Genomic DNA, 25,414 nt, shown 5'->3' on the forward strand with positions numbered 1-25,414 from the left:
ATTGAATCAATCTAGAATCTGTCTTTGCTACTCATGCCATTTCCATATTTTTCTTATTCATCCAGTGACAAATCTGAAATCGAAACATTTGTCTCGAAGGTGTTGACGCACCCGATTCGCCTTTAATCTACCGCTTATAACCGAATCTAATTATTCTCAAATTACCGCATACATGCTGATAAAGTAGGCCCTATTTACCTACCGAGATTAGATTACCGAGAACAAAACAAAGGCCAAAACAAAAGAAAACAAAGGAAAACAAAACAAAGGAAATGATCTCAGAATGTTTTTCTGTTCTTTTGGCAAGGTTCAAGCGAAAGAGGAAAATTCATCGCTTTTACATCTGGTAAAAAGAGATCATGGATAAAATTCCACGCGTGAAGATTACTGAAGAACAGAAAAACATTCTGAAATCATTTCCTTTGTTTTGTTTTCCTTTGTTTTCTTTTGTTTTGGCCTTTGTTTTGTTCTCGGTAATCTAATCTCGGTAGGTAAATAGGGCCTACTTTATCAGCATGTATGCGGTAATTTGAGAATAATTAGATTCGGTTATAAGCGGTAGATTAAAGGCGAATCGGGTGTATCAGCATGTATGCGGTAATTTGAGAATAATTAGATTCGGTTATAAGCGGTAGATTAAAGGCGAATCGGGTGCAAGCACGAGATTAGACTATTACACTAGCTACATCATATCAGCTCAATAAATTAATCCGCTTGGCAGAAGCACTATGTTTTACAAATCAAGTAATGAAAATTAAGGTACGCATGAGTCATTACATGAAATAATAGAGGTGAACTCAAGAAAAAACGGATCGAGAAATAACCCTAGGAAAGCGAATTGAGCAGAAGGAAAGGAATTTCTTGTTCGAAAGCAGAAATCAAGGAATGAAATTTTTTTGTGGAAAAATAGAACATGAAAAAGTTTTGCAAATGCAGAATGAAGAGAATAGTTTAGATGAGAGAGTTGGTGAAAACTTTGTTTATGGTGACGATTCTACAAGATGGATATTCATTGGCTCTCTATCAAACAAAGACACGTGTGCTCGTTAATAGAGTGACCGGACGTTAGATATTTTTAGAACTTCCGCTCTACCAACAGAGACGCGCGTGCTGTGAATGAGACCGGTGGAAAACAATGGATGTCGTTAATAGAGTGACCGGAAGTTAAATATTCAGAGAACTTCCGCTGATAATAACCAAAACGCGGCGATTTCAATCAGACTAAAGCAGTTAATTGGAATGAGTCTGATTTCAATTGAAAAAAAAGAAAGGCTGTTTCTCAGGAGAAGCTCGAGGGAGACTGAGGTAACAAGCTTCTTTGTTCACATGATTTACTCCTTCCACGCAAATGATAGTCCGTGCTATCTGTTGTCATGTCATAAAAGTCACGAGTCTACTGCTATTGAAACTGTTACGGAACATAAACAAGGAAGAATGTTTGAACAAAATCAAACGCCGATGCCATTTCCATTAGAAACCCAGTGTTTGCAAAGACCCCTTGACTTACTCTCCCGTAAAATTTTATATGGAAAAAAGCATAAATAATACAGAGCCAGGTGTTCTTTTCTTGACTTAGCAGAGAGGATGAACGAGCAAAGAACTACTCTACAGAAAAAAACTACGCGCAGGTAGGCCAATCAGAGCCTCCCAACTGAAGCTCTACCGCAATTACATTTCTTGAAAAAAAAAAAAAAAAAAAACAGTAAGATTTTGAACTGGTTTTTATTTCTTCTTCTTTGTTTTCTTATAAATGAAAAGAAAGGACGATACCTTTTCTGAGGTTTACAAAAACTTAGATTTCTCACAGCTTTAAGGCATAATTTGCATATAAAGCCGTAACTCTTGGGACTCTTCGATAGAGCAATTTCATCAAAATAAAGCTTACATAAAAGACAATAAATTCCTTCGCGTATTTCCAAAATACCATTTCAAAAATTAAATTTATCCTATTATGAAATAATCTCAACTTGCTTTGCACTGTATAACTACATCATTATCCAAAACAGTTCTTTAGCAATGGCTATCGAACATTGCAAAAGTCGACTAATAACTAAAACAAAAATTGGTAAAACATGAGAAAGTACTACATAATATAAGAAAAAGTGATACATTTCTCTCTCCTGTGTTCTCGCGTTGCTGCTCCTGACTTGAAAAAAGGTTCTCACAAGTTCAGATTGACGTCGTCTCCAATCAGAACAAATGGTGCCCATTCCCTCACAGTGTACCTCGCCGTCTTAGATTCTCTCATCCACTTCACGGTCTGGTGAAGAGCTTCACTGGCACTCATTTTATCACACTTCAGATGTCCGTAGAAACGAACCATGAAATCCTTTGTGGCTTTGTCATCCACGGCCCACAGGGAAACCAGCACTGAACGAGCTCCGGATGCAATGAAGGCTCGAGCGATCCCCACAACTCCCTCTGCTTGCAAGATCTTTCCTTTAGCACTGTGACAACAGCTGAGTACAACTAGCTTGGCCCGGATCCGAACATTGGCGATGTCTTTCATGGTTAGCATGTAATCCTCTTTACTTGGCTCTTGAGAAGAGGATCGGTTGGGTGCACAAGCGATCTCTCCTCTTTCAGCATCACCATGGGCAGCAATGTGTATCAGACACACATCAGTTATTCGTCGCAGCACCTCTTCCTTCGTGGCTTGCTCACCCAACAAAGGCTCCACCTCAAGAAGATCAGCGATTTCATTGGCCTCCTGCCTTGCTGCTTTCAATTGCCATAATGGTGTGGCATGACTTACTTGTGGATCACCAACGATCAGCGCTCCAGTCTGGCTGTGATAATTCTTTGGGGAGTCGAGGATGAGCTTGAGTGTTGACAACGAAGGAGTCATTCTAATGCTACACGAGTCAGACAGGTACTTTCCAGAATTGTCCCGTAATGCGGCAAAGGGAACCATGACCATCGATCCCTCAGGAGCAAGTACAAGCTCTCGGCCTTGAATACGACTAGCAAATGGAGCGATGAGTGTGTTGTAGAGTTGATTTGGTAAGTTTTGAGCTTCAAGTTCCTCGTCGTCTGAGTCATCAAAGAGACGTTTCTCTCTGACTTTGATATGCTGGATACCATTAGCAGCAGACTGATTTTCGTACAAGGCTGACAAAGAACGGTCTTCAGAGTTGATGCTTCGACCACAAGAAAGTGACCTGGAAAAAGCTTTGAGGAGACAATCGACTTCAGCTTTTTCTTGAGACATCGCCTCCAAATTTGGGCCCTGTTCATTGGTCATTATCCACAAGATTTTCTTATAGGAACCAGAGCCAAAAAATAGTAAGATTTGCCTCTTTGCCAAACTACTCATTAGGCTATGGAGGTCAGTTTCACTAAACTTGACCTTTTCTTGAATGCCATATTTCTTTGCCAATAGTTTTGTCAATACATGGGCACGACCTCGCTCTGCTGTACACAAAGCCTCCGCGAACTTTCCAAGAGCAAACAGCAGAAAGCAACGACTATTGTACATCAGGATGTTGGCTTCTAATTCCCCAACAGAAAGTTTGGACTCGTTAGACAGAGGTTCAAGACTGTTTTCATAACCTTCGATACTCTCAGCCAGGATGTCGCATGCTTGTTCAAAGTACCCGCATCCACTTATATATGCACCAAGGTTCCTAAGGGATGTATGCTTCTTTTCGTGCCAACTTCCCGTTAATATTTTCGTTAAATACTCTTTAGCCTTCTCCAGCTCACCACAGAGTAGGTGTAGACGACACAGTTGGATGTATATTTGGTCCTTGCAGTGTAAGGTGTGGTATCCTGACTTGTCTTCTCCACAGATGTCAAGACCTTTGTGTAAACACTTCAGGGCTTCGTCAAATTGTTGAAGTTCGATAAGAACAGTACCGAGTCTCATAAAGACTGACCGTCCTGAGTAAGGCAGTTTTGCACTGGATTGTATCACTTTCTCGTAACATTCCTTTTCTTCTTCGTACCTACCATCAGCCCTGTTAAAGTCTCCTAGAGCTAGGAACACTTTGGCTTTTTTTTCATCATTTTCAATTTCTTCGCTAATTTGAAGAGCTTCCTCCAGTTTCCTTAACGCTTTTTTTTTCTGGCCTGGTAAAAGCACCTCACGTGCCAGGGCAATTAGGCATTCAACCTCTCTTTCCTTGCAATTACCTTTGCGACTCGTTTGAATTGATTTCTCTAGACACTCTGCTGCCTCATCCATTTGACCAACCTCAATATGTCTCATAGCAAGCAGATAATAGGCGGTTGCTTCTGTCTCTGTATCACCGGTTTCCTTGGTAACTTGTAGCATTTCGTTGAGACATTCAGTATTTTGGTCATGTTGGTTACGGCCGAAAGCCAAACATACACAAAGCATTTGTTTACATGACTCCTCGGTCTTTTTACAGCCAGTTTTTCTGCTTTTAGCAAGAGCAAGTTCAGCATGAATCTTTGACTCGTTGTACTTACCCAAATGTAAGTTGATGACAGCGATGGAAAGAAATGCAGATATTGTCCTGTAATTTAATGCCCTCCGTGTTCCAAGATTCATTGAGGCTTTTGATGAATTCAATTCTTGTTCGATGAGTTCTAACAGCGTCACCAACTCTTTGTAGAATTTTAAAGCTGCAGGTCGACGTTTGGTGTTTTCTAAGAAACGTGCCACTGACGTTGTAATCTCCAGAGCTTCCGTATCAGCTACGTATACTTTTTTCATGATTGACGCCGGGCTATAAGTGAATTAAATAATGCCTTCCTAAGAAACCTTATGATAGCCTATATGTATATATAAACTTTTGTTTATTAAGATCAGCTCTTGATGCTTGTCTACATCGTTGAAGATCTAGTTTGCTAAATTCTTGATATATATATGTATACGCCCGGTCAGATAGCTAAGAACATGTCACCAACAGAAGTCACAGAAATAAGAAGGAATATCACTAAAAATTAGCGCCATCACAAGATTTATCAAGGTAAACAGGCATTTCATGACAGCGCCCTTCTTGGTTTTATATCAACACTGAAATTACTCGCTAAAAAGAACTTTGGTTGCAATAAGACATTGACTGAGTTAAATACTTTGGAAAACGAAGTAATTTTCGAAACCGACAGCAGCTGTCGACATGACGTTTATTTTGATTTATACCTTAAGGTTTTCTTTCTATTCAAACAGAATCCATTTGAAAACAAAGCGTATAATCTCGTCGGTAATCTTTAGTTTTCTCCTTTTTTTCTTTTGACAAAAGACTGTGTGTATGGTCTGAAAAACGAGCTATATGGCAGTCTTGCCCAAAGCTCTGACGATGAAATTTTATCCCTTCCGCCTTAGTTCGCTTTCTCAAGAGCATGCAGGAAGTACTCTTGATTTTAACCTTGAAAGATTGACCTTTCAAGCAAAAACCGTCACTCACAAACCTCCAAATTGAAGCAACTTTAGAATCTTCCTTTGCTTTTTATATCCTTTCCATTAATTGCTCTATCACCCTGCAAATTAACCAAGTAAAAACAGAACATTCGTCTGGAAGGCGTTGTCGATCTCTGCCATCCTAAATGTTGATATTTGACTATTACCAGTCTTGTACCCAAGCCTTTCACGGCCAAGTGGTTGTAAGCCCACCGTCATACGACCTTACACGGTAGGATCTGGGTTACGAGATTAGACTGTTGCACTAGCTACATACTTAAGAAATGAAATTTTCTGGTAGAAAAATAGAACATGAAAAAGTCGTTAATATAGCAAATGCAGAATGAAGAGAATAGTTTAGAAGAGAGAGGAGGTGAGATCTTTGTTCCTTGGTGACGGTTCTGCAAGATGGATATCAATTAGCTCTCTATCAAACGAAGACAAGCGTACTGTAAATGAGACCAGTGGAAAACGGTGGATGTCGTTAATAGAGTGACCGGAAGGGAGATGTTTACAGAACTTCCGCTGATGATGACTAAAACGCGGCGCTTTCAATCAGACTAAAGCAATTAATTGGAATGAGTCATTGATTTCAATCGAAAAAAGAAAGCTGTTTGTAAGAAAAGCTCGAGGGAGACAGTGGTAACGCACTTCTTTCTTTGTTCACATGATAGTCCGTGCTGTCTGTTGTCATGTCATAAAGGTCACGTGTCTCTTTAAGTTGAAACTGTTGCGGAACATAATCAAGGAATGATGTTTGAACAAAATCAAATGCCAATGCCAATTCCATGCGAAACCCAGCGTTGGCATAGACCCTTGTCTTACTCTTCCGTAAAATTTTATATGGAAAAAAGCATAGATAATGCAGAGCCAGGTGTTTATTTCTTGACTTAGCACAGTGGATAAACGAGCAAAGAAGAACTCTTTGCAGAAAAAAGCTACGCGCAGTTAAACAAATCAGAGCCTCCCAACAGAAGCTCTAGTGTAATTACATTTCAAAAAAAGAAACGGTCAGTAAGATTTCGAAGTGGTTTTTTCTTCTTCGTTTTCTTATAAATGAAAGAAAGGACGCTGTGTTTTCTGAGGTTTATAAAACCTTAATTTATCACTGCATAAAGGCCTAATTTGCACATAAAGTTGTAACTCTATACGATAGAGCGATTTCATTAAAATATTGTTAGCACGAAAGATAATCAATTCCTTCGCGCATTTCCAAAATACCATTCTAAAGGTTAAGTTTAATCCTATTTTGAAATAATCTCGACTTGCTTTGTTCTGTATAACGCGACATTATCCACAACAGTTCTTTAGCGATGGCTATTGAACATTGTAGAGTCGACTGATAACTAAAACAAGAGTTGTTGAATCATTACAACGTACTACGTAATACAAGAAAAAGTGATACATTTCTCTTTTCTGCATTTGTTCTCGTCTTGCTGCTCCTCACTTGAAAAAGAGGTTCTTACACATCCAGATTGACGTCGTCTCCAATCAGAACAAATGGTGCCCATTCCCTCACAGTGTACCTCGCCGTCTTAGATTCTCTCATCCACTTCATGGTCTGGTGAAGAGCTTCACTGGCACTCATTTTATCATACTTCAGATGTCCGTAGAAACGAATCATGAACTCCTTTGTGGCTTTGTCATCTACGGCCCACAAGGAAACCAGCACTGAACGAGCTCCGGAGGCAATAAAAGCTCGAGCGATCCCCATAACTCCCTCGGCTTGCATGATCTTTCCTTTAGCACTGTGACAACAGCTGAGTACAACCAGCTTGGCCCGGATTCGGACACTGGCAATATCTCCCATGGTCAGCATGTAATCCTCCTTCGCTGGGATTTGAGGGGAGGATGGGTTGGGTGCACAAGCGATCTCTCCTCTTTCTGCATCACCATGGGCGGCGATGTGTATCAGACACACAACAGGTATTCGTCGCAGCACCTCTTCCTTCGTGGCTTGCTCACCCAACAAAGGCTCCACCTCCAGAAGATTAGCGATTTCTCTAGCCTCCTGCCTTGCTGCTTTCAATTGCCATAATGGTGTGACATGGCTGACTTGTGGATCACCAACGATCAGTGCTCCAGTCTGGCTATGATAATTCTCTGGGGAGTCAAGAATCAGCTTGAGGGTTGACAGCGAAGGAATGATGCGAACTCTGCACGAATCAGACAGGTACTTTCCAGAATCGTCCTGTAATGCGGCAAAGGGTACCATGGCCATAGATCCCTCGGGAACTAGAACAACCTCCCGGTTTTGAATACGATCAGCAATTGGAGCGATAAGTGTGTAGTAGAGTTGATTTGGTAAGTTTTGAGCTTCAAGCTCCTCATCGTCTGAGTCTTCAAAGAGACGTTTCTCCCTGATTCTGTCGTGCTGGGTACCGTCGGCAGCAGACTGAATGTCATACAAGGCTAACAACGAACGGTCTTCACTGTTAATGCTTCGACCATAAGAAAGGGACTCGAAATAAGCTTTCCATGGGGTATCTTGATTGGCACTTTTTGGATTCCGCATCTCCAGTGAGGCGTCATTTTTCATTATCCAGAACGTAATCCTTTTACCTCTTGGAGTAGCGATGAATACCACAATTTGATTCTGATTCAGACTCTTTAGAAGGATGCTGAGGTCATTTTCACTGAGCTCTGCCTTTTCTCGAATAGCATATTTCTCTGCTAACATTTCTGCGAGTAGACGGGCACGGGCTCTCTCTGCTGTGCACAAAGCCTGGACGGGTTTACCCAGAGCCACCAGCAAAAGGCAATAATGCCTGTACAATTCAAGGTGTTCTACCATGTCCCCGGAAGAAAGTTTGAACTCATCATTGAAAAGGTCACGTTCGCTTTCATAGCATTTGATACTTTCAGAAATGATGTCACATGCCTGTTCCAATTTTCCGTTTACACTGAAAAAGGCACCTAGCTGAAAGAGGCTTACGGACCGATCCAAGTTATTTTTGGGCCGATTTTCCGTTAATATTTGCTTTACACATTCGTCAGCTTTATCGTGTTGACCAAGGAGTAGGTGTATCTTACAGAGTGTAATGTAGATGTCGCCTTTAGAGAGTGTGGTCTGCTCTGTTAATTTGCTTTCTTCACATAGTTCGAGGGCTTTCTCTATGCTCTTCATGGATTCTTCATATTGTTGAAGTTCCATAAGAAGCTCAGCGATATGATAATAGGCCATAGCTCCTAAGTTTGAGACATGAAACTCTTCACTGACTCGAATCATTCTCTGGTAATATTCCTTTGCTTTATCGTATTCACCAATATCCTTGTAAGCATGCCCTAAAGCCATTAGTGCTATGGATTTAATGAATCCCCCTGCATTCTCTTCGCTAACTTGAAGGGCTTTCTGCAGTCTCTCGAAAGCCTCCTTTGCCTGGCCTGGTGAAAGCAAATTATTTGCTAGTAGGTTTAAACAATCAACTAGACTCTCTTGATGTTCCTCGGTTTGACGTATCTGCATTGATTTCTCTACAAACTCTACTGCCTGTTCTTTTTGACCGACGAAGGAATAGCATGCTCCTAGCTGGAAATAGACTTCTGCTTCTTTCTCGGTATCGCCAGTTTCCTTGGTAATTGCAAGCATTTTCATGAGACATTCAATCTTTTGGTCATATCTTTCAAGACGAATAAAACATTTCCAAAATATTCCATAGCACGCTCGGGCTATATATTTGCTGGTATTTTCTTGATTTAAGATAATTGCAAGAGCAAGTTCAGCATTTTTTTTTTGATTCTATGTAGTTACCCAAGCATAATTTGCTCTCAGCGAGGGCAAGATATACTAGCATTGTGAACTCGTCTATTCCTTTCCGTGGTTCTTTCTTTCTTGGGCCAAGCAAAGTTTTTTTTATCTCCTCGGGTATTGCATCTGATAATATATTGAAGGATTTTTGGACTGATTTTAACAGAGTCAGCAAATGATCGTAGAATTCTGAGGCTACTTGGCCGCGATGGCTGTTCTCGAAGTAACACATCACTCTTCTATCTGCAGCTTTGCAGACATCTACGTTTTCCTTTTTTAACGCTGGGCTCTGCGGAATGAAGATAATGTTGCTGTGATAAGACACCTCGGCTACAGGTTAAAAAGTTGACCAATGTTAAGTCGAAAGTTAGAAATATTTGGAAATTGCAGTAAGTAAAGACATAGTTCAATTAGCTTAGTAACAGCATAGGGAAAAACAGGAACAAAATCAAGAATACTTTTCAATATATTGCGCATTCTATTAATCCAAAAATGTAACTTTTTCAAATGATGCTGAGGCGCCAGGCCTCTTATTCAGAGACTTCTTGTGTTTTTTTTTTTTTTCAGGGATTTTTTAAGTTTTTCAATCCGACCAACTGATCCAATATCAGAAAACGCATTGGAAGCCAAAGGGAAAAAAGGGGATAGCCTTACCTGATCCAATTCCTTCCGTGGCTCATTTTTTTGGTGTAAGGATTCTTCGATGAACTCCAACAGTGTCGTCGACTCTTGGTAGAACTTTCGTGCCGCGTGATGATGGTGAGTGTTTACAAGGTAAAGTCCCACCGAGACACTTACGTCCACAGCTTTCAAAACATCTCTCAAGAAATATTCTTTCTCCATGATAAATACTGTGACCCGAGCTCTGAGTAAGTAAAACAAGGCCGTATTTTAAAAGACGCTACACCATCGTCCAGACACAGATATGCCTGACTTGTTCTTATTCGTCTCACTAATTTTTATCTTCAAGAAGAGTACGACATTTTTTAATTTCGAAGACATGTTTCGATGTTCGTAACATCGAAACATGTCTTCGAAATTAAAAAAATGTCGTACTCTTCTTGAAGATAACGATTTGCTTTCTGCTGTCTCGATCTCTCTAATTTCTAAAATCAACATGCGAAGCGTGGAGGAAGATGGGCAAGAGAAAAATCTTCTTCCTTCCCATCTTCCCCTTCGCCGCGGTAGTGCGGGTCTCTCGCGACCCCGAAGACGTAATCGGGTAATGTCACTCCCGACTCCCTTGGGAGTCCGAGGCTTTGCCGGTCACATGACTTTTGGCTGGAATCGCCATGTGCTCGGGTTTGCGGATGTTTGTTTAGTTTTTTTTATCCATTGAAGAGAGTTTTAAAGAGGGCGTTATTGTGTCTTTCGTTGGCTTAAGCGAATGGTTCGGTGAGTTAATATTTGTTTTTTTGTCGTTCAGGCAGGTATTTGGAGTTTGGTGCCTTCATTGTTTGTTATTTTCAGAAAACCTTACTTACTTACTTTCACTGCATTGACCGAGGCCGTGCGGCCAATGTATGAGCTCGAGTTTTCGACGTTCGTTTGAGATAAATAAACACAGTACTACGGTACGAACAGGTAAAGATACCATGTGTGAACTCAATATATTTATTTAACACAAAAGTAGCTTTTGTGCTAGGGCATTATGGTGAGGGAAAATAAGAAAAGTTTTACACCAAACTTCGTTTTCAAAGGGACGGGTTTTCGAAGTTGGGAACACCTTTCAGATGTAGTCGGAGATAACAAGATGAAGACTTGAAAACATTTCCACCAAACAATCAAAGCACAGGAAGTTGAGTTTGACTGCATTTCAATTCGAATAAAAATGTACAATTGCAGCACATTTGATGAGCAAGTTGATTTACCTTTGAAACGTGCGATTCGTATATAGCCTTATTCACGGCACTAAAACCGCAAACAATACTTACTAAGGGCTTTGCGTTGGTAGAGAGGGTACTTCATGTTTCGCACGAAATATTTGCTTTCCGAACGTGCCTCGAACGGAAGGGTTTTGCTAGTCGACCATTGCCGCAAACGGGGTTTCGGCAACCTCGTATAAGACTCTCATGTATCAAAGATCAGTCATCAAAAATCTAGTCACGCTGCGATTGCACGCTTAACTTAAGAAGACAAAGCAGTAAATATTCTTCTCATCTGCTCCTGTACTCAGGTGAAAACTTTTATGATAATCTAGAAATTTCAGCGATATGTAAATTAAAAGCATAAAAAAACGATCAACAAGAAGGAAAAACAAATACAAATGAAAATTCCTACGAGATTCAGGAAGATAATCAGGTATTTTGATATGGTCTCTCCTGAATAGATTTTATATCTACGTAGAAAGTACATCGTGATAAGAGCAAACGAAATCTTGGAAGCAGCACTGAAATCTTGCCCGAAGCTCACAGAAAGCACTTCTGCTTTCACTAAGTAAGCTTGATTTTACCCTGAATCTTACCATTAAAAGCAAAATAGTGACGTACAAACCTTTAGATTGAAGCAAATTTAGAATCTTTCCTTGCCGCCTTTCTCGTACTTGGCTCGTTCACCCAGCGAGAAAAAAAGCGTAAATCGTAACACTTGTGTCGAAAGTGTTGACGATATGTAGATGCGTGATCGCATGACGTTCACATCATGTACTCACGTGCTCAATCAGCTGTGTAAAAAATATGCTCCGTCAACGAAATAGTAAAGAAAAGCCGAAGGCGATTGAATAAATTCTGGAAGAAAATCTGGGAAAAGGCATCGAGAAAATACCCTCGAAAAGCGAATTGAGCGTAAGGAAGGAATGTTCCTGTTATAAAGCGGAAATAAACGAAATGAAATTTGCAATGTAGTAAAATACAACGATAAGTATAGGACTATTGCGGCAAGAAATTACAAATGGGAATGGCAAAGGATAGAGGAGAATTATGCGGATCGCAAATGAAATCTAAAGAAAATCAGGATACATTTTCTAAGATAAAAACATCAACAAAGACTTCCAGTTTAAACTCATATAAAACTATCACAAGTCGCTAAAATTCAGAAAAACATCAATGATTGAACTGAAATAGCAACGCTTTATTCGTATGTACTTATAAACATTCATTCATCCAAAAATTGATAGAGAAAAATCAGTTACAGCACAACTGCGATACAAAAATAGTTTAATTCATTTTAAATTATAACTTAGAGTTAATTAGCTGCATTTTATATTTATTCAAAACCTGCTCCAATTTTGTTCCATTAATTTAGCGTGCACAAAGCCATCTTTACCGCACTTATCTTTGTTCTCTTTTTCTTTTCTTCTTTCTTTCTTTTTTTTTATCTCTTCCATTTACATTCGTGATCTTTAATTCCTCTCCTCTCCGTGCGAGTCAGATCTTGTGGCTTCACACGGCACCGTTCTCACTTTTCTCCTGATGTTTGTGCTGAGCCAGTGCTGCTAGTCTCTTGTCTCGTAAATTCCTTCTCTCATTCAGTTGATCTAAAGGAATGCTTTCATTGAACGCCTTTTCAATCTTGTCCAAAGTAGCACCAGCTAATTTCCGCGGTCCTCCTTCTTCTTCGCACACACGCACAATGTTTTCTCCGTACCTCTCACAGTAATCTCTGATTCCTAATGAATAAACATAAGATCACATATGATGAAAAATGACACGATATGTCCAACAAGTCACGATTGGTTTTTCTATTTTCTCTGACTGGCTGAGAAAGTTGCGCGACTTTCCTTCACAACCAGTAGACAGTAATGAAGAAATGCTAAGGACGTATTTCTTTCGACACACAATTTAAATTTACCACCCATATGACCCGAACAATCCCGCGGGCTTTTGGAAAAGATTATGAGAAAAATATCCTTATGAAGCCCGTATGCGGGAACACCATATAGGCCGGAAAAAGCCGTGCGGCCTTTTGAGATGCGAGCTGAAAGGATAAAGGAAGAAAGAGAGAAAGTGGCGGTCACGAGAAAATATTTGGCTCTCGTTCATGAGGTACGGACGAAGCGCATGGCCTCGAGCCAAATATTTTCCCTTCCGGCCTTCCCACTCAGGCAATAGGTACATATGTGCGCACGTACGTGCCTAGGTATGTTCGTGCGTATTTGCGTGGGTGCGTATGTGGGGAATTTGGTGGCCTAGAAAAATCAGCAACAAGGAGCTTTGGAGACAAACAGGGCGGCGTCCGATAAAGCAAGAGATAAGACAAAGAGCCTGGGGCTGGATCGCCCACACATTGAGGAAACCAGATGGACATGTAGTCAAGAGGGCACTGGAGTGGAACCCACAGGGGAAACGAAAAAGAGGGAGACCCCAGCACACCTGGCGACGTACAAGAATTGCAGAGTTAGAGAGGAAATATCTCACGTGGAATGAGGCAAAGGGTACTGCACAAAGTAGGGTTAGGTGGCGCGTTCTAGTTGAGAACCTATGTTCCACTAGGAACGAAGAGGAATAAAGAAGAAGTAGGTGCGTACGTACGTACGTGCGTGCGTACTTATGGGTGTGTGTACGTGTGCGTTCGTGCTCTTCGCGTACCTCTGCCCGATTCCGCGCACCTCCGCCCGATTTTGATCAATCTACGTAAGGACCGATCGGCTTCAAGACATATTTACCCGTCAACTCAGTCAAACAACAGTATTAACCTATATAAAATCTCTGAAAAATTAAAGAGAAAAAAACACACCATTGGCATTTAGATGCATAGTTTCAAATGGACCAATCAGAGCGTAACGTAGTCCAAGACCATCTGTCACTGCTGTTTCGATATCTTCAGGTGTACAAATGCCATCCTCAAAAAAGGAAAAAATAATATATTCTAAACAGCGTCAAACCACCGTGACGGTTTTTTAAAAGCAATCAGTTGGCATCAGGCTTTCTCCAGACGAGGTTTGACTTGATAAAATAAATATCCTTCCACTTTTGGGTTTTGGCATTTTTTGATGCTGTTCACAATAATAAATATTCCTATAAAAGGTTCAGCTACAGTGAAGAATGTTTAGGACGCGGTTTTGTTGGCTATGACGTTTTTCCAACTAATTACTACTCTACACGCTGCTACCTTAGTAAAGAAAAACCAATGCAATTTGAGATCACTTCCCATGCTCATTTCATAATTACTCTAACTTGTTGTGAACATACAAAAGTGCTTGGAGGTAACAAAACTGACGTAATTTCTACGTTTATGTCACCCTTGAGCCAGTCACACCATTACAAGGGAAAGTCATATCACTAATAGATAAACCCCAAAAATTAACTGAGCCATTTTGACCTGCAGTACACCAATCTTTCTTGTGGATTGTGACTACCTTCTTTCATCACTTTTTACCAGACAGTGCTACTTCCAGCTTACCCCCTCCCCCACCGCAAAACACCCATCACCTACCCATCCCATATGCAAAACTTCCTTATACCTCCACCAATCTCCAAGACTCCATGATAACAGCATACTGCAAACGATTCAAAACAAATCCATTCACTTCTTTCTTGGTTACCACAGGTGACTGGCCAATCTGTTTCATTAGAGCGACTGTCTGGTCTGTAACTTTACTGTCTGTCCAAGGAGCAGGAACAACCTCCACCAGTGGTACATAATATGGAGGGTTTATCTGATAATTGCAAAACCAAAAATAACATCAATTGTAAATCTTGCTAAAAGTAATTGTGCTTATGCAGTGCAGTAAGTTATCTCCAACCTCTGAGAGTGATTGCATCTTATTCTCCTTGCAGCATCACTGTTAATTCAAATGTAAACGTCATGAGAATAAGGAAAATGATCATCCAAAAGAGACGCTCTTGTTGTTAATGGCTCCGTTGTATGGTCACCCTTCACTGCCAGATATATCATGACTTTGGAAAGAGTGCAACGCTGAGCTACAAAGTTTATTTTATTTTTTGAAGATGGCTATGATGCTTGCAACTCTATGCTTAATCTGCTGTCCTTGGAACACAAATGATTTCTTTTTTGATGTGTTATTTTTTTTAAAAAGTTTTGAATGGTTATGTTGACTTTAACATCTCTTCAACAGTTCCGTTTTATTCTGATACTGCTAGGTACTCTATGAGAGAGAAAGATGGACTTACTTTAAAGGAGAATTATGCCCTTACAAACACTTTTAATTGTGATGAAATTTTGTGGGCCGAGGCCAGGAACGTGTTCGATAATTGAGTCAGTTTGCTAGACATAACGTCTCGTAGTCACGTTCGACGCACTAAAAACTACTATAAAACGAATACAAGAATTGTAAAAACGTGTAAAATGGTATATAAAAAGTCACTTGTAAAAATGTAGCGGAATTCCAAATCGATTTCGATCAATTACGATCCTCATCAGTAGTACTCCGCCATGTTTAAAATACTGAGTATTTTAAACATGGCGGAGTACTACTGATGAGGATCGTAATTGATCGAAATCGATTTGGAATTCCGCTACATTTTTACAAGTGACTTTTTATATACCATTTTACACGTTTTTACAATTCTTGTATTCGTTTTATAGTAGTTTTTAGTGCGTCGAACGTGACTACGAGACGTTATGTCTAGCAAACTGACTCAAACACTTTTAAGTTTAGTTTTTTAATTGTATTGTTGATATGTGGATTCACTTTCATTTTCGATGATATCAGTGTCTAGTATCTCAAGTTTTAAGCATGCTGTGAGGAACTTCTTAATGAATCCCACCTACACTGGTAAAATTACTGAAAACTCATTGTCACACATTTTAGAATTTTTGTATCAGATTTTAATTAATTATTAATATTAATTATATAATTAAATCATATTTCCCAACTATATATTTAGTTAGGTGGTCTGTCTGAAGATGGGATCTTGGACTCTTTTACAGACCATCCTTATGGCATTTCCTTTGTTATAAGTAATTATTTTATAATCTTAATTACCAATAAATTGTAATAAATAAATAAATAAAAACAAATTCAGTACTGATAGAAATATATGTAGAGCAATATGAAAAATATGCATTACTAATCTTAGAGGGTAAAGCAGTAAGGTCCTAATAAAGCTTTCATACTCACTGGATGGGCTACAATACACTGACTGCGATGCTTCAAAGCTTCCGTGAACTTCGACGGCACTATACAGGATGTGGAACTAGCTAATATCACATCATCAGAAGTAATACTTCTATCCAAGTTTTCAAAAACTTTTTTCTTGAGGTCAAGATTTTCTGGAGTACATTCCTAATCCAAAATAAAATACCAACACAACTTAAATAAAAATGCTATTGATGAATATACATCTAAAGTATACATTTTTCAATCAAAGAGGTTTTATTCATCAATAATCATTTAATGATATTCCATTGAATTATACCTGGACATACATGGCTCCATCCAATGCCTTTACAAGGTCGTCATAGCTGGTAACTAACTTAAACGCCTCCTCAGCGGCCATGCCTGGACTACGCATTAACCCTTTTATCTCCATATCATGCAGCTGGGACTCAATACTTGTCAATGCATTAGTCAGTTGACTGGCTACCGTGTCATACAATGCAATATTGAAACCAGCACTGGAGAAAATCTGTCAAAAAGGCAGGATTTAGTGAGATTTTGTCTGAGGTACCAAGTGACTCAAAGTTATCTAATTTTTTAACAATCACTAAAATTGTCAAAAAGTGCTAACTGTGCCATTACTACTTACCACAGACCAAGATCTTCCTATCAAACCACTGATGAAAGAAAAAAGACAAATGAGAAATGTAGAAGCACATCAAGTTCTAACCTTTCCTACTGCTACATCCATAACCTTTGGACATTGTTATGTTTGACCATACAATTTCATTTTAAAAAAATTAAGCTTTACACTTTATCATCATTAGTTAAATTTGGAAGGGCACGTAGGGATCTATTATCATTTTTAACATATAATGAACAAAGTATGATTTGTCTGATTGGTGCTTTATCAGGTTATAGCGCCTGCATGTAACTAGTTACATCAAAAAAGCAATAGAATGCATTTTTCCAGCATTTATTTGAGCAATAGAACAAATTTTTCCAAGCACTATGATGGGATAAAGCCATGCAGGACGTTGGAAGAATACCAGGAAAGCTTATAAACCACATGCCTTTGGCTCACAATTTACAAGCTTCCTCGTGTTCTCCCAAACAGGTTCTATAAGGAGATTTGTCACCTTATAGAACCTGGAAAAAGGTGTTTTCTTGCCTAAATCTACCCTGCAAGCAGAGCGCTAGCCTTTTCTTCTTCTTTTTAACCCTCCAAGGGAAAAGGCTCTGCCTACATCCTGTTGTTGCTTTGAAATGCTGAAAGCCTAAAACTCTGGGCTTCTCAAGCTGGTTTTGCCTCCAGTCAAACCGGTTTTGGTGCACACACCTTTGTTTTTCATATAAACAGATGACCAAATCTGTGCACACAAATGGAACCGGAACCGGATATAGTTCAAGGGGGCATGGAAAAGGATCAGTTTCTAGGCAACTGCTGCGCATGTTCAAACGAGCAACAACAGGGTGTCGGCAGAGCCTTTTTCCCTTTTCGATTCGAGGAAAGGCTCTGCTCACAGGGTAGCCTAAATCAGGTCTTTTACAAAATTATACTGCACCTAGAGGTAACATTTTCACACCCACATTTGACTAATTTCACAACACACACAGGTGATCATGATAGATAACCTTCTTTGACAGAAGGTGTCATGATGTTGACAACAAGCTCCATAGGACCTTACAGAGCCACTTACCAGTGTGCTATTACTTACTAGAGTCACACACAAATTGACCAATCACTTTACAGGAAATGGACCATGATTCCAAATAAATTTTGGATAGTGACAATCAGTGTTCATGGTGAAAGAGAGCTAAAAGTGACAAACAATTTTTTGTCTAGATTCCAGGTTAACTTTTGAAACCAGAATGGTTAAATTTTGTGTTTACTTGCTGAGCCCGGAAAGAGTGATCATACAGAAAATGGCCGTGCATTTTGCTTTCAAAATGATTGGCACAGTTTATAAAACCCACCTGCCAATGATGGCGACTTTTCCTTTGCTGTTTGAAGTGGCCATTTCTAACACAAAGAGGTTGACTTATTCTTTTCTGACATTAACTTTATCAGTAGCTGCCTTAATTAATAAAAATGCTTCAGTTTTCTCTATCAAACAAAACCAATCAACTATTATTAAGTCATAATTTAGTAAACATGATACAAAGGGTAACTGGTGAAGATCAGCATCTCGTCATTGTAGCCAAAAGTATCTTGACATAAAATATTTAGCTTCAACACGTTCTCAATCTACACAATATATTTGTTGTTTCTTGTATTCCAGTTGGTCAGTGGTAATTAACACAAATACTATAAATGCTCATGCAATTAGTCAAATAAACACTCAGAGATCTCTAGGATTCCGTCAACGTCTACCATTATTTCAAATTCCAAAGGATTTCTCAAATTCTTTTAAAATTATGTCAAAATTTTGCGTCTTAAATTACTCAGGTCCGTGATCAATACATTTGTCCTGGCCCATGTGACAAGCTTAGCAGGGTAGGGCATCAGATATCAGAGGAAGAAACGTAAGCGTCATGATTGATCGAGAGAACAATAGAAGGAAGGGAAGCTAGGTTCTGGTTAGCTGATATAACACAATTTGAATTTAAAGAGGACAGACACGAAACCTTGTTTTTTCCTTAATTTTTGCGAATCTTATCAGTCTCGAAACCTAAACAAGATAGATTACGCGGGAATAATAAAGAAGAAAGATGAATAAAATATGGCAATCTGAAAATATATGTCCAGAGTGGTCCCTCTTTCCTTTTTGTGATCGAATATATATAACTTTCTTTCAAATTGTGTCTTGGCATTTGGGTGTCGAGAATAAAATTATGAGAGGAGTAAATTACCATAACGTGATCTGATCAGTTGGGTGTGCCTTGGCAGGCAAGATATTCGGTAAACCACACAAAAAAATTAGCATTGCGTTAAAATTCTGAGACTGAAAAATTGTTCAAAATGTTCCTTGCGTGACACAAAAGAGAGATGTTATTTTTCGAATCTGACTTACGGTAGTTCATCATAATGTATTTGACCAAAGAAAAATCCCTAAATTATAAAGCTATTCAATGTTAACGAACCTGCCCAGTGTTTGTCGAATTGGGACACGCCGTTCAGGAAGAGAAAAAATTTCCCGTTAGCCTAAGAAAGGAAAGTGACTCGATTACAACATTTCCAGTTTTGGAGTGCGCCCGCGCGCCATCTCGGGAAAAGTACAAAATCCACTAGGGTGGTGTACGTTGGTACGAAATCTGAGGACGTTTATTCAACCCTGCGAGAAAATTTCTGGATAAAGTGTACTCAAATTTTTATCCAATACCTTTTTTAGTATCTAAGTTAACTTTAATACAGAGAAATGCTTCGAAAAGTAGCTAATACGTTTAGTTTAAAATGTTACGTTCATATGTACCCTCATATGTACCCTACAATGGTTTGCAAGCCGATTGGCTCGTACTAAGAGGCTGGGTCGGGGATTCCCCACGGGAAAAGTCCCGGGGACGAACGTTGATAATGTTTGTCGTATGAGGTGATTTCGTTTTCCTCCGAAAGTTTTGGGACTGTTTTCCTCCCTGAAAGGTTTGTTTCTCGGCAGTCGATGATACTTGAATTTTAAAAAGGGTGTGAGGCAAGCCAAATGACTTTTTCGGCAAATTATGTCGGTTTCTACCCCCTAACTCTGACACAATTCTACTTCCGCTTGCAATCGCATTCTTAAAACCTTCGTTACTTAATTTTCTTTCAGGATTTTGAACTTAACTTCTTGAGAGGGGATACAGAAATGAGTTTCCAGATATAAATCGTCTTCTTTATCTGGAAGAATTAAGTAAAGTTTCGACAGATTTGGTTCTGCACGTTGGTTGCGATCCTTCAAGGACACCATGGCTTCGTTTCAACCGTCGAGTCATCTATTTGAACGAAACATCTCTCTAAACGATCTCGACTCCGCTTTAGACGTGCGAGAAATAGTACGAAAAGATGTCGTGGTACCCGAAGACGTTACAAAACATAGATATCTCGATGCATCTTCCAACTATACGTTTGTGCTCCCTTCGTTCCGAGACTTCTCTCTCGAATTCAGAAAATTCGTGTTCAGCTTTCTAGTGGATGGACACATAATGAGAGAGTTGGAAGCTGCCAGAAGACTTAATTGGTGCGGTTCTCTGGGTCGTATGGTGACAGTGAGTACTTTGGGCGATGGAAACTGTTTAATGCATGCAGCTTCTATTGGAATGTGGTCCGTCAACGATCGTTACCAGACTCTCAGGAAAACTGTTCATGAAGCGCTCGTGGAAGACGTGGAAGGTACAAGTAAGTTAAGATTTAAAGATGAAAGGAAAGGGTTAGAGTAGTCTGTTTTTTAATGTGCAACACCCCCCCCCCCCCCTCAAAAAAGAGGAAAATGGTAGTAAATGATTCACAGTTTAATTTTAGTTTATCCATTTGCTCAGTGTTATTTTGGCTGGTACCTGAGATAAGTTCAGATTTGAACCAATCGTGTCCAGCTTTGACTCCCAATGGACATAAGCAATTGATTGACAGTGGGTTGCTATGGTTAAGTGATCTTTTAATTGATCTTTTTCCTTGTCTGTCTTTTTTTCACATCCTTCAAGCAAATGAGAAATGATCTGGTAAAATTAATTGTCAAATGCCTCAAAATGTCCCACAATGCTCAACAATTACTTTTTGTCAGGCACATGTAGGCCCCTTGGTTTTATCTTATAGGTTAAATCTTGTGTCTTGTATTTATTGGTGAGAATTTATATTTATTCGTGGTTTAAAGGTTTTTACCATGGTCGCTGGAAAGCTGAAGAAGAACGGCAAATATTGAACCAGCACGGAGGATATCAGAGAACAGAAGAACAATGGGATCACGAATGGGAGGAAGTTATAAGACATGTATCACAGAATGAATTTCCATTTGGTCCAAATGGCGCTCAGTTTGGAAGCCTTGAAGAGATCCACATCTTTGTCCTTGCCAACATCCTGCGTCGCACCATTATAGTAATGTCTGATGACACCTTAAGAGGACCATATGGTGATTCATATTCTCCAATAAACTTTGGCGGTGTTTACCTGCCTCTGTTGTGGGACTCTGTAGACTGTGTGAAAAGTCCTTTGGTAATTGGTTATGCAAATGGACATTTCACAGCAGTTGTTAGTATTCAAGATGGAAAGCTAGACCTGGAGGTTGAAAATCAGCCAGCTTCAAGCTCAACTAATTGCATGCATGCAGTGCCATTAGTGAAATTCGATGGATCACCATTACCAGTTCACTTTCTTCTCGATCATGAAGTACCTCTGGCCAATGACCGTGTTCGTCAGTACTTGGACTGTGCTAAAGTACCCTTTTTAAGTGATCAAGGAGAACCTAGGCAGACAGTTCTTGTGGCAAAGTTGCATTTTGGTGAGGAACCTCACTGCATGAAAGCTCTTATCGAGGGATACTTCCAAAGGGCCAGGGAGGAATATCAACGTATGCTGAGAACCAGTCAGGTTAATGCTCAATCTCAGCCAGGTACCAAACAACCAGCACTACAGATTGTTCAATGCCAAACTCCAGGTTGCACCTTCTATGGATCAACAGAAACTGGGAATCGGTGCTCTCAGTGTCTGAATGAGTATCTCAGGAACCTTGGACCTTTAGAACCAAGTCATCCCCGAGCAGTGAGACAGATTTTCTCACAGCAAAATTTTGTTACAACATCATCCCCAACACCACAAGCTCCTAATGCCTTTGTGACAACCATTCCAACAACCTTTCCAGCTACAACTTCTGCCAAATGCCGCACATCTGGGTGCAAGTATGCTGCAGTGTCTAACCATGGTGGCCTATGTGAGAGGTGCTTCGAAGCTGAGAGAAATGCTGAAGAAATGGCTGCAAGCATGAATCCCATGACTTTGGCAATCACAAAGCACTGTGCAAACAGAGTGAATGGCTGTGAGTTCTTTGGCCTGCCTGAACATCACAACTTATGCTCAAGATGCTATAGAACCTTTTGTCTACAGATGGAAAACACCTTGGCAACACTCCCTCAAACTGGTTTAAAACCCTGTAGTCCAGCATTGCCAGGACAGCCTAACAGTTGCCAGAGTCAGAACTGTCCATATCCTGGTGTTCCTGCATTGTATAGTATGTGTGTACAGTGCTATAATGGTTGTATTCACAGTTTTATAACCTCAAAGGGTGCATCAGTTGGGAGTGCTGTGCAACCCAGTCCACCCCAGCATGCACCACCACAAAATATCACAAGAATGAATCCAGTTCCAACTGGTGGTAGAAGGAAAGGTGTCCTCTGTGCCTCTCCAGGCTGCTTCAGTGAAGGAATTTCTCAATTCTCAGACTTGTGTAGAGAATGCCATGCAAGAAAATCTGGTCCCTCTCCACAAGAACGAAACACTCCAGTATCTACTGCAAGAGAAGCTAGTGTCCCTTTAACCACACGGTCTCCAAGCTCCACATCTGCGGCAGCAGTGGCAGCTGCCTCAAATCATCACCTAACATCAGCGCCAACAAGATCAGGCAGCACAGCAGGGACAGCATCGAGGGTATCAGGACATCCTCTTCCAGCTTTTACAAGTAGCCGCACCAATACTAATGCTAACCCTGGGACCTCGTCATCTGTCGGGGCACAGCGTCCTTATCAAGTCACTTTACCACAAGCACCATCCACTGAATCAAGAACTGATAAGTGTGCCTTGTGTGGAAAAGAAGCAGAGCTGGATGGGGAATTGTGTAAAGATTGCTTTGCTGCAGGTTTTCAGGCAGAACTGCGGAACATGGAGAAGAGGCAAGCTTCAGTATCCCAGACATCATCCAAACAACAAGGCACCTTTGCGGCTGTTTCTTCAAACAACCAGGTAGGCAGTTATTTAAAAATTGAACTAAGAACTCCCTATCTTTAAGGGCAGTTTACTTCATAAACTCCAAACAGTCTTATTTGCACCTTTTGTTGCCCTCATTTGCTTTGCTGAAGCACATAAAATGGTGTTGTGAAATATCTCAATGAAGACAGTTACCGGTAAGCAACAAAATTATGTTAGTTTGGCTGGAATGCACAGCAATATACAGCTAGAAGGAAGACAGCCATCATCCACAGACTTAAGTTTTGTTTAAAAAAATGCTATAATAGATAAATACGCCTTGAAGGATCATTATTTGCTGTTAATATATGTAACCCTTGAGCATTTTCTTTTTTGAAGGGAGCACAAAGCACTTCTCAAGGAATGAACCAAACAGAGATAGCAACAGCAACAGCAACAGCCAAGAAGATGGCTGTGAAGGTAACTGAGCTCCCATGTACAACCACAGGCTGTCTGAGATTTGGAACCCCAGAGAAGAATGGGTTATGTGAGCAGTGCTATCCTTTTGAGAGAAGGATACGGCGTGGCTCATCTACTGAAGCACATCAAAATCAGGCTCCAGGATTAAGAGAAAACCCACGCAGTTCTCCAACGCCCACACAAAATCGCCAGTTTGGTTATGACCTTCCAGAACCTGTACAAGTGTCCCAGCCACAAAACTCTCTGTATGCACCTCGTGCAAGACAAACTCAGTCAAATTCGGGCAGTGACGACATCAGTGGTCAAAAATGCCGTGGCACAAACTGCACCTTATTTGGAACGCCAGAGACAAATGGATTTTGTTCTCGGTGCTTTTTGGAGAGCACTCTTCCTCTTCCATACCCTCATTCAGTTCCAGGTAACATTTGGATTAAAATTTTTGAAAGTGAGGCTAAATTTGTTAGCTACGTTAATATTAATAGTATTGTTGTGTGTTGCTATTCCTCTTAATTTCATGAATGTGCTCTTCTGTTTTGATATCTTACAGTGTATGCAATTGTTTTGTGCTGTAACAATAGGTTACTTCTAACCAACAACCTCTAACCATGTCAAAAAAAAAAAAAAAGACAAATGATGGGTGCACAAATTACACACTATACAAAAATCCAGCAATTGTAGCCAACAGATATGCAATCCCCTTAAGAAGTGGGTTATTGAAAGTAGAGTTTTGTATTCCTTTTTCCATCTTAAAATTAACCTTAAAATTAAATTGGATCTCTCAATAGACTTCTCTACTGCATCTCATCCAGCAGCAGTAGTGCAAAGATGCACTGTAACTGGATGTGACCGCACTGCTGCACCAGAGAGACATGGTCACTGCCAAGACTGCTTTGGAATGTTCCACCCTGATGTTCTCTCTCGTGAATCCTTTCTCAACGATTCTCATAGATGACTGCCAATATGTTTAAACAGGCTGTAATAGGGAACAGTCAGTTTATAATAAAAGTACCTAACACTGATATGATTGTAAGTGCATCTTAATTCAGCATTATCACGCTTTTCTGCTGAATGCTGGGTATAAATTAAGGACTGTTCAAAGTTTCAACCATGTTGGACCAATATGAAAACAATATTAATTCATTAAAAAGTCTACAAGGATCAAACCTTGGTCAATGAAACCTGGTAGATTGGTCTGTTCGTAGGCTTGTTTCCTCTTTAATCAATGTCCGGAGCATGTGCAAAAGAACAGTTGCCAGGAATTGATAAAGGACAAAATTAACATTAGGGAGTGAAGGACAGTAGACATTCCTGAGGAACATTGTATTTGTAAAAAGAATCAGTTACAGTTTTTGTTACTTGACACATCAGCAGTAACTGAGAGAACTTATAAGTTCTTACTAGCCCTTATTCTCAGCTCAGAAGGGTACAACTCCTAATTAAGAGAAATTAGATTTACAGTATGTTACAAGTGTTAATATGGTTAGTTGTGTAGATGGCTTATTTTGAAAGTATTAATTTCATTTATTCTTAGGGTAACCTTGAGCATTGATTAGTCAAAATTAATATTATATCTTTTCGCCTAATTAGCAAGTTTTTTCAGGGACATTGTTGTTTGGGAAGTTGGTTTAAAAAGCTTGTTTTAAACTAACCAAAAAAAACAATTAAAAGTTCCATTTGAGTGTAATGGGAAACAGACTGGTGAAAGAAAAAAAAGGACTTCTGACACATGCATTGACATCCAGCTATTGCAGTATAGGCTCTGGGCATGTAAATAGTAATGATGTGTGCATTTAATTAATTCAATTTTTTTTAAGCACTACAGTAAGAGAAAATGTTCAAGTTTAAAATACAAGTAGTGGTGTTAACAAATGCAATAATAAACTTGATTGCTTGAGATGTCTGTACCATCAATTATTCAATTACGATAAAAATAATTATATTCTGTTGTTGGATAATAAAGTATTTTGTGCACAAGTCTTCACTGCTATGACATTCTCTTCCACTAGATGTGGT

General features: G+C 39.7%; 4 protein-coding genes across 8 annotated transcripts; 1 reads left to right on the forward strand and 3 right to left on the reverse strand.

Annotated features, from left to right (window-relative positions):
• Positions 1 to 1,688: 1,688 nt before the first annotated feature.
• Positions 1,689 to 6,107, reverse strand: LOC148724432 (tetratricopeptide repeat protein 28-like). The gene has a single exon (XM_088730399.1). The coding sequence runs from the start codon at positions 4,679 to 4,681 to the stop codon at positions 2,162 to 2,164; it is 2,520 nt and encodes an 839-aa protein (XP_088586525.1). The 5' UTR covers positions 4,682 to 6,107; the 3' UTR covers positions 1,689 to 2,161.
• Positions 6,108 to 6,228: 121 nt separating this feature from the next.
• Positions 6,229 to 12,015, reverse strand: LOC111325817 (uncharacterized). Its single transcript, XM_022929731.2, is given in 4 exon segments — positions 6,229 to 9,101; positions 9,103 to 9,405; positions 9,771 to 9,981; positions 11,610 to 12,015. Coding segments are annotated over 3 exon segments (2,763 nt in total). The 5' UTR covers positions 9,960 to 9,981; positions 11,610 to 12,015; the 3' UTR covers positions 6,229 to 6,830.
• Positions 12,016 to 12,164: 149 nt separating this feature from the next.
• LOC111325818 (lambda-crystallin) lies at positions 12,165 to 19,306 on the reverse strand. 3 transcript variants are annotated; one of them, XM_022929732.2, is made up of 8 exons: positions 19,201 to 19,306; positions 18,094 to 18,139; positions 16,766 to 16,793; positions 16,436 to 16,645; positions 16,138 to 16,302; positions 14,518 to 14,712; positions 13,791 to 13,896; positions 12,165 to 12,723 (listed from the first exon to the last, which is right to left on the reverse strand). In XM_022929732.2, exons 2-8 carry the CDS (start codon positions 18,135 to 18,137, stop codon positions 12,497 to 12,499), a joined length of 975 nt encoding a protein of 324 aa, XP_022785467.2. In that variant the 5' UTR covers positions 18,138 to 18,139; positions 19,201 to 19,306; the 3' UTR covers positions 12,165 to 12,496. The 3 variants fall into 3 exon arrangements, with proteins under 3 accessions (XP_022785467.2, XP_022785468.2, XP_088586526.1); XM_022929733.2 differs by having other exon boundaries at positions 18,094 to 18,194; positions 19,201 to 19,293; XM_088730400.1 differs by having other exon boundaries at positions 18,094 to 18,190; positions 19,201 to 19,224.
• Positions 19,307 to 19,604: 298 nt separating this feature from the next.
• LOC111325763 (uncharacterized) lies at positions 19,605 to 25,363 on the forward strand. 3 transcript variants are annotated; one of them, XM_022929641.2, is made up of 5 exons: positions 19,605 to 19,696; positions 19,863 to 20,428; positions 20,901 to 22,978; positions 23,321 to 23,819; positions 24,187 to 25,363. In XM_022929641.2, exons 2-5 carry the CDS (start codon positions 19,999 to 20,001, stop codon positions 24,351 to 24,353), a joined length of 3,174 nt encoding a protein of 1,057 aa, XP_022785376.2. In that variant the 5' UTR covers positions 19,605 to 19,696; positions 19,863 to 19,998; the 3' UTR covers positions 24,354 to 25,363. The 3 variants fall into 3 exon arrangements, with proteins under 3 accessions (XP_022785376.2, XP_022785377.2, XP_088585825.1); XM_022929642.2 differs by having other exon boundaries at positions 19,863 to 20,422; XM_088729699.1 differs by having other exon boundaries at positions 19,618 to 19,745.
• The last annotated feature ends 51 nt before the right edge of the window (positions 25,364 to 25,414 follow it).

The sequence above is a fragment of the Stylophora pistillata genome, chromosome 8 (assembly GCF_964205215.1).
Source record: "Stylophora pistillata chromosome 8, jaStyPist1.2, whole genome shotgun sequence".
NCBI classification, from domain to species: domain Eukaryota; kingdom Metazoa; phylum Cnidaria; class Anthozoa; order Scleractinia; family Pocilloporidae; genus Stylophora; species Stylophora pistillata.